This window comes from Cololabis saira, chromosome 1 (assembly GCF_033807715.1).
Source record: "Cololabis saira isolate AMF1-May2022 chromosome 1, fColSai1.1, whole genome shotgun sequence".
Taxonomy (NCBI): Eukaryota; Metazoa; Chordata; class Actinopteri; order Beloniformes; family Belonidae; genus Cololabis; species Cololabis saira.
Window position 1 is genome coordinate 11,832,658 of NC_084587.1, and position 8,252 is coordinate 11,840,909.

The 8,252-nt window shown below is 38.4% G+C and overlaps 1 protein-coding gene across 1 annotated transcript; it reads right to left on the reverse strand.

Moving 5' to 3' along the window:
• Nucleotides 1-137: 137 nt before the first annotated feature.
• Nucleotides 138-6,626, reverse strand: LOC133451004 (solute carrier family 22 member 7-like). Its single transcript, XM_061729928.1, has 9 exons — nucleotides 6,186-6,626; nucleotides 5,287-5,390; nucleotides 5,035-5,189; nucleotides 4,727-4,895; nucleotides 2,002-2,125; nucleotides 1,820-1,929; nucleotides 1,517-1,731; nucleotides 482-590; nucleotides 138-397 (listed from the first exon to the last, which is right to left on the reverse strand). The coding sequence occupies exons 1-9, from the start codon at nucleotides 6,564-6,566 to the stop codon at nucleotides 175-177; spliced, it is 1,590 nt and encodes a 529-aa protein (XP_061585912.1). The 5' UTR covers nucleotides 6,567-6,626; the 3' UTR covers nucleotides 138-174.
• Between the last annotated feature and the right edge of the window lie 1,626 nt (nucleotides 6,627-8,252).

An 8,252-nucleotide genomic window follows, 5' to 3' on the forward strand; every position in this document is an offset into this window, starting at 1 on the left:
CTGGTAGATGGTGTAAAAATAAAGTTTTGACATCAAAGGGTTAGAAAAATCTGCCTCTTTAACCCCTGAAAAGAAAAAAAAAAAAACAGCCAGACTCTCAGAATAATCATAAACTGCACACTTTGAACTTTGAACGCTTTAATGTTGCACTTTGAACAATAAGTAACTTGGAGGTCAAGGCGTACTGGTTCCCGTCTGCTCCACGTCCTCGATGGTCTCCGGCAGGAACCGGCCGCGCGTCTCCGGCAGCGTCGCCGCCACCAGAGCTCCGGCCGCGGCCAGCGCGCACAGCAGCAGCTGCGGCAGCTGCGGCCACACCTCGTCCAGCAGCAGGATCAGCGGAGCCACGGCCACCCCGAACCGACCCATGGACGAGTTGTAACCCATCCCGTTCTGCCTAAAGAACCCGAAAACAGACGCAAGTTACAGCAACAAACAGATCTGTTGAAGCTGCGAGTCCAACATCTGTATGCGTCTTTACCTCACTACAGTAGGAAACAGCTCCGAGCAGTAGAGCACAACCGTTGAAAAGGATGCTGAAGCAAATCCCTTCCCAATGACTGCAACAACTGTTCTTGCAACAGACATATCTGGCAAGAAAAAAGCATGAAGAGATGATCTTTCCCTTTTGCTGTTTATTTTGATTTGATTTGATTTTTATTTTGTACATGTAAAAGACAAAAAATAAAAGAGAAGATAAGAAAACAAAACAAAGCAAACAAAAAAAAACTGAATTTCATACTTTAACCCGCCCTTAATATCTCAATTTACATGTGCAAAAAGGAGTGGGAAGAAGTGTAAACTTATTTAATCCTACCCCCATTCACTAGTCATTTATTAACATGCATTTATAATAACTAACTATACTATAATTATACTCCCACACTGTACTTTCACACTTACCTATACATACATACACACACATAGTTGAGTATTTTTATACAGGACTGTCTCAGAAAATTAGAACATTGTGAGAAAGTTCTTTATTTTCTGTAATGTAATTAAAAAAACAAAAATGTCATGGCTTACAGTTTAAGATTAAGATTCCCAGAATATTCTAATTTTTTGAGATAGGATATTTGAGTTTTCTTAAGCTGTAAGCCATGATCAGCAATATTAAAATAATAAAAGGCTTGCAATATTTCAGTTGATTTGTAATGAATCCAGAATGTATGACATTTTTGCATTACAGAAAATAAAGGACTTTATCACAATATTCAAATTTTCTGAGACAGTCCTGTATATTTGTACACACATACCCATATAAATATTTATATAACATATAAATATAACTATATAACTTATTTACACCATACTATCCCTATATTAAATCCATCTGCTATATATATATATATATATATATATATATATATATATATATATATATATATATATATATATATATATATATATATATATATATATATATAACTCTATTTCAATATTGAATAAGAATCTGTTGACTTTCCGTCTATAATAAACGGCGTTTGTCACAGTTGGATTTAATGCTGCTTACGTTTTGGTATGGCCGCATTGATTCCGAGACAGACGCAAGACATCGCCAGAGATCCAACCTCAATCCTCCGGCGTCCTATTTTATCCAACAAAAAGTAAACCGACACTTTGGCTGGGACTTCAATCATTCCATAGGTAAATTGAGTGAGATACATATTCATCCCAAAGCCTGTGATGTTGAAGCTGATGCCATAAAAGCTAGATGCCACGCAAAACCTGGGCACAAAGAAGTTTTATGTCATGAAAATCTTTTCAAACTTTATAATTTATAATCATCAAGAACAGTGGAAGTGGGGATACAGACCACAATAAACCAGTACTCAGAGCCAGTCTCCTCATCTTAGGTGTTCTTATCAAGTCCAGGTAGGTATAGGTTCGATCTGTCTTCGCTGTGACCACAATAGTTGATAGAGTCTGAAAAAGGGACTTCATTTTAAAACAATGACATGAAAAAAGAGATGCATTACAAAATATTACTAAACCAACCTCTATTTCAAGTGTGGGAATCGATTCTTTTTTTTGATTGATTTTGGCACATTTCTTCAGATACACCTGAGCCTCAGCCAGTTTTCCGTTTGCAATGAGCCACCGTGCTGATTCTGGCATCCACCTGATGGGGTTTTTGTCATTGATGGGAGAAAGAATTCATGAGGGTGACACTTTTACGATACACGCATGAAAACTTTTGAGTCCTTAATCTCAGAATGTAAAACATTTAATCAAGTTTCAAGATTCTTTGCCATTGTTCATATTTCATAACAACGAAATTACAGGTGCTTCATAGCAGATGCTGGTCCTTATAGGCTATAAAGTGCAAGATAAGTAAAAAAAATCCTGAAGATACCAGAGCATGCATAGATTAATATGAATGATGGCTAAAACCTTTTTATTTAGTTTTTTAGAATTGCTAATGATGGTATGAAATGATTTGTTTTGTTATTTTAATTTTTTTAATCCATCCATGCAATATTAAAGGTAGGGTAAGCGATTATTGGATTACATCACATTGATATTTCAACAAAATATCAACAAAACATGGAGAGCCATTTCCTCCCTCCAGTGCTCCTTGAGAAAAACACACCCCACTACGACGCTAAACCCTTCCACTGTCAGTGATTACTGTCAGGGCCTTTGACTGCGTTTACATGTAGTCAATAACCCTTTTAAAACCTGAATATTGGCAATAACCCGAATTTGCACGGCCATGTAAACACCAATAACCCCTTTGAATAACCCGAATTTGCTCATTTTCGGGTTTTTACCTGAATCGGGTTTAAACCTGAATATGACCCCTGGGTTACTCCTTTTAAAACATGAATATAGATATAGAAATCCCCATCAAATGGAACATGAATTTGTTTTCTGAGCATGTTCTTTTCGCAAGGAATCTTGGTCTTTTGAGTCCAGGAAGTTCTTATAAACACGGGGAAACGCAAGACCAGGAGGAGACTAATCACTTCATAAATGTAATGAAGGATATGAACATTTTGGCATTTGTAGACGGTAGAAAGTACCGGGATAGCGAGATTTACAAGAAGGTGAGTTAAAAGTTGCGCGAAGCAGCATTTGTTTTGAATTTGGATACAGGAAGAAGAAGCGGAAATGACGGTAATTGCGTCATGACGTTCTCCGCGCGTCGCTGGTTTGATCCAGATATCCCAAATGATTAATTACCATGTAAACAGGGATAACCCTGTTTGCTCACGCATGGAAACGGAATATTCCGAATGTTTCAGTAACCGGAATATTAGCAGTACAGAATTTCTAGGCGCAGCCAAGGAGTGGGGGGGTCCAGCTTGGTGACCTCGGAATTGGGTTTCTGCTTTTTTGCAGATGATGTGGTTCTTTTGGCTTCGTCAGGCCGTGACCTGCGACTTTCAGTAGAGAACGGTTCACAACTGAATGTGAAACAGCTGTGATAAGAATGTGGACCTTCAAATTTGAGAAGCATGGTCGTCAGCCGGAAAACGGTGGACTGCCCTCTCTGGGTCAGCGATCAGATCATTCCCGAGTGGAGGAGTTTAAGTATCTCAGCGGTCTTGTTCACAAGTGAAGGGAGAATGGACCGAGAGATTGACATGTGGATTGGTGCGGTGTCTGTTGTGGTAAAGAAGGAGCTGAGCCAAAATGTGAAACTCTTGATTTACCAGTTGCTCTACGGTCCCATGTAGACCAAGCTGGATGAAGTGACAAAATGTGAGAGGGGAATCTGGGCTTCCCTGCTTAGGCTACTCCCCCCCCCCCCCCCACGATCTGACCCTGAATAAGCAGAAACTGGAACTGAACTGTGTATGGAGACAGCCCACGTGTCTTTTTTTGTTTTTAACATTACACATTTTAATCTAACGTAATGAAATTGCTAAATAGGGATGCAAATATGAGATTTTTGCCAATATCAGATATACCTGCATTTGATTTGAGAGCCTTTTTGTACCAATAGCAGTGATGTGCCAGTGTCAATATGCACGCTTTACATAAAATACGGAAATGTTTTTTGTTGCAAATGCACAGCTCTTATTGGACTAGACCAGGGGTCGGCAACCCAAAATGTTGAAAGAGCCATATTGGACCAAAAACAAAAAAACAAATATGTCTGGAGCCGCAAAAAATGTAATGTCTTGTATAAGCTTTAGAATGAAGGCACATGCTGCATGTATCTATATTAGTTATAACTGGAGGAAGATTTTTTTTTTCGTTATGCAGTTCGAGAAAAAAGTGGAAATGTCGAGAAAAAAGTGGAAATTTCGAGAAAAAAGTCCAAATGTCGAGAAAAAAGTCGAAATTTTGAGAAAAAAGTTGAAATGTCGAGGAAAAAGTCAAAATTTCGAGAAAAAATCGAAATGGCGAGATTAAAAAGGAAAGGAAAAAGGAAGAAAAAAAGAGCAAAAAAGGAAAAAAGAAGAACAAATAAAAAAGGAAAAAAAGAAGAAAAAAGAGAAAAAAAGAGAAAAAAAAAGGAAAACATTTTAAAAAAGGAAAAAAAAGGTCAAATATTTTTAAAAAAGCTCCAGAGAGCCAGTAGGGCGGCGCTAAAGATCCGCATGCGGCTCTAGAGCCGCGGGTTGCCGACCCCTGGACTAGATCATCTAAACTTGTATGAATGTGGTTGTGAGCCCTGTCCAAGAAGAATTTCTGTCACCATTGGGACAGACAATAAAGTATTCTATTCTATTCTATTCTATTCTATTCTATTCTAACTTCTGAGCCATACCTCCAACCTATGATGGCCAAAATCAAAGGTGATGTGACAACAACAGTCAGCCAGCGCCAGTCGGTCACAAGGTAGGCGATGGCTGGAAATCCTGCATTCCCAAATGTCCAGGATAAGGTATCGAATAATCCCACCAGCTTCCTATGTTCGACGTCCACCCACTCCACACCTGCAAAGAAGGAACAAATCATCTCTTTGACAGGATCAAAATTTAGTTAACACTTGCAAAAGCTTATGATGTGAATTCAATATAATAATGTACACATTTACAGTACATGAGTATAAACCAAAAACAGAGATAAATTTACTGAGGACTGTTGAGACGATGACGAGGCCAGTGATGCAAAATCCAGTGAAAAACCGCAGCACTGCGAACATCACGTAGGTTGTAGAAAAAGCACTTGCAATACCAAACAGCATTCCAGTGACGTAGGACACCAGCAGCATAATTCTTCTTCCAAACCTGCAGAGTCAAAGTGACCAGGTTTGTTTTAGCACTGAGCAGTTGAAAAACCGGTTCGCTGCATCTTTAAATTAAAGGCATAACAGTCAAGTGATACCTGTCACTCAAGCTTCCAAAGGTAATGGCTCCGAACATAACTCCAATGAAGAAGATGGTAGCAGTTGCTTTGTTTTTCCCTCGTCTATCACACACCAGGTCCCACTTGTACAAAACAGAAAGAAGTGAATGGGTCAATGACGAATAAGGATTTTCAACAGGTCAATTTTAAAATAATAAAAAAAGAATATCTATTGCAGAAGTTCAAACATTAAGAATGTTGTGTACACATACATTCATATTAAAATTTTAAATTAAGTGATTTCAGAGTTTTTTGTCAAGATGAATTGGCACTAGCCTTAAAAAAAAGTCATGTGGTGCAACAATGATTCATATTAAAATAAATTAATTTCCTTAACATCTTGAAACCTTTCCTTTTTTACAAGTTTTCAGTATTATACAAAAAATGGCTGTTTTTTTAATGGTTGCGCCACCTGATATTTCATAAAATGGACGTCATCAGTCAAACTTTGTTTGTATATAATGATGGAAATATAAATACAAATGTGTTGCAATCTTATACACTACAAGATACTTTGGAAATCATGCCAGAAAGGGCAGAAGATCGACTTAAAAACATTTAGAGTGATTTCGAAAAAAGTTTTCAAAACAAGAGTCATGGGCGGACGGTCGCACCACATGACTTTTTGACGCTTAAAACAACAATAAAATCCCAAATAACTAGTATTTTTTGTCAAATTCAAGTGAGTCCATATGTGGGACAGGTAGTTCATATATATGGTATTTTCTTATCCATTTTTATCCTTTTTTGAATTGAAAAAAAAATCTGTTTTTCAGAAAATATAGGCTTCACGTCATTGACCCGAATACATTCACTTGGATGTGAAGGATGAGATAACATAAAAATAAATAAATAAAGGCACTTTTTAAGTGGATCACCTCTGAGGTCAAAGTAGATCGGAAGATGGTTTTGTCGTACACCCATCCGTCCTGGCAGGGCGTGGTGGCCACATCAGCGGTGCTGGAGGAGTTGAGCAGCAGATGATACTGAGGCTCCGCAAACATTTGACAGGAACTCAGACTCCCATCCTGCTGGACAGGAATACTTACAGTCGCCCGCTGGGCATGGGATAGATTCATGAACATATCGCCATCGTCCAGAGAGCTGAAGTCACAGTGGTGGGCAGGAACAGCCGCAATGAAATTGTTCAGCATGAAGTGGCAGGGCAGCGAGAAGCGACTGAGGAAGCTGATCACAACGATCGTCACCTGAAATCTTCCAAATCCATTGATATCAGCAAGGACATTCTCAAATTTCATTGTGGCTCCTTCTTCCGAGACCAACAAAAAAATAAGAAAACTTCCTCCTGTGCACTGAGGGGTAGATAACGGACAAGTGCAGACAGAGCAACCTTTGGCATTGAACTACTTTAGATGAGGTAATATTTTACCTGACACAGAGGCGGTTCTGGCTAGATTCACACCCTGGACCTATAGTCTACTGTAACTCACGTTATTCATAGAAATCTGCATATCTTTATCTTTTGCCCGTTTCTCCTCTTCTTTTTCTGAACTGGACACCTGATGGTTTCTTTGGTCTTTCACTATTTTGCTCCATGACGAAGATGAAGACTCGGTATTCACTTTTTTATTACCTTCCAATCAGTACTCGAGTTGTCAGGGGGGGTGGTGGATTTTATCATATGGGGACAGATAATTTGTGCTGATTACAAATAATATAATATATTACAAATAATAGCAGTGACCAAAACACCTGCAGAAATACTGCAGGAATGACATAGCAGCAGTTAAATGCAGCCTTCTGTAAGCTTTAAATATCCACTGGGCTTACATGAAATACATCAAAACACAACAATAAAAAACACTTTTCTGAACTTATCAATATGATTCTGTCCTTCACAGGATAAGTAAAATGGATCACTGCAAAAACTCACAATCTTAACAAGAATATTTGTCTTATTTCTAGTTAAAATGTCTCATTTTAGTAAAAGAAATCTCATTACACTTAAAACAAGACTCATCACTTGAAAAAACAACTATTTTCACCTGTTTCAAGTAGATTTTCACTTGAAATAAGTAGGAAAATCTGCCAGTGGAACAAGATTTTTTGCTTGTAATAAGAAGATAAATCTTGTCCCACTGGCATATTTTCCTACTTATTTCAAGTGAAAATTTACCTGAAAAAGGTGAAAATTGTCACTATCTTCATTATTTGAACTGAAAGTAAACATGTATTGTAAGTTTTCTGGTAATGCATTACATTCAGCTGTGTACATGATTGTGAGTGTCTGTAACTTAACCAAATCATCGAGTTTCAGTAATCTTGAGTAATCTATTGAACCTATTGACCCTATTTGACAGACCCAAGTGCAGCACAACGGCACGGAGTGTTTAGTAACAGTCTTTATTAAACGTAACCTCACAGCCGGCAATAGAGCACAGTTCAGTGGCTCAGAGTGGCAGGAGAGCGAATACCAGAAAACAGCTGGTGTGAGAAAAGAAAAGAAACGCAGAGCAGCCCAGAGAGCAGGCAAACAGAAACCAGAGGCAGAATTCGTGGTCCGGGAACAAAAGGCTGAGATGATTACCAGGACGGAGACAGGCAGGGTTGAAACAAGGTGATAAGTCCAAGGGTGAGTGCCGGAAAGACTATTTTCACCTGTTTCAAGTCGATTTTCACTTGAAATAAGTAGAAAAATCTGCCAGTGGAACAAGATTTTTTGCTTGTAATAAGAAGATAAATCTTGTCCCACTGGCAGATTTTCCTACTTATTTCAAGTGAAAATTTACCTAAAAAAGGTGAAAATTGTCACATTTTTCTGGTGTTATTTTTCTGGTGATGACTCTAAATGTTGAAATAGCGGTAAAACCACATTCATTGATGAAATGACATAAGTGATGAAAAGGGGGGATGGCAGTTTTACAGGGGGGATGATTTTGACCGTTTTTATTTCAGGGGGGGATGCCATCCCCCCTCATCCCCCC

What these genes read in the sequence shown, in the direction of transcription:
- LOC133451004 (XM_061729928.1), bottom strand. Translation starts at nt 6,566, where the DNA reads ATGAAATTTGAGAATGTCCTTGCTGATATCAATGGATTTGGAAGATTT. An exon ending in TTCCCACACTTGAAATAGAG is followed by an intron (nt 1,930 to 2,001) that starts GTTGGTTTAGTA and finishes TCCCTTTTTCAG; the next exon opens with ACTCTATCAACTATTGTGGT. An exon ending in CTGAGTACTGGTTTATTGTG is followed by an intron (nt 1,732 to 1,819) that starts GTCTGTATCCCC and finishes CTTTGTGCCCAG; the next exon opens with GTTTTGCGTGGCATCTAGCT.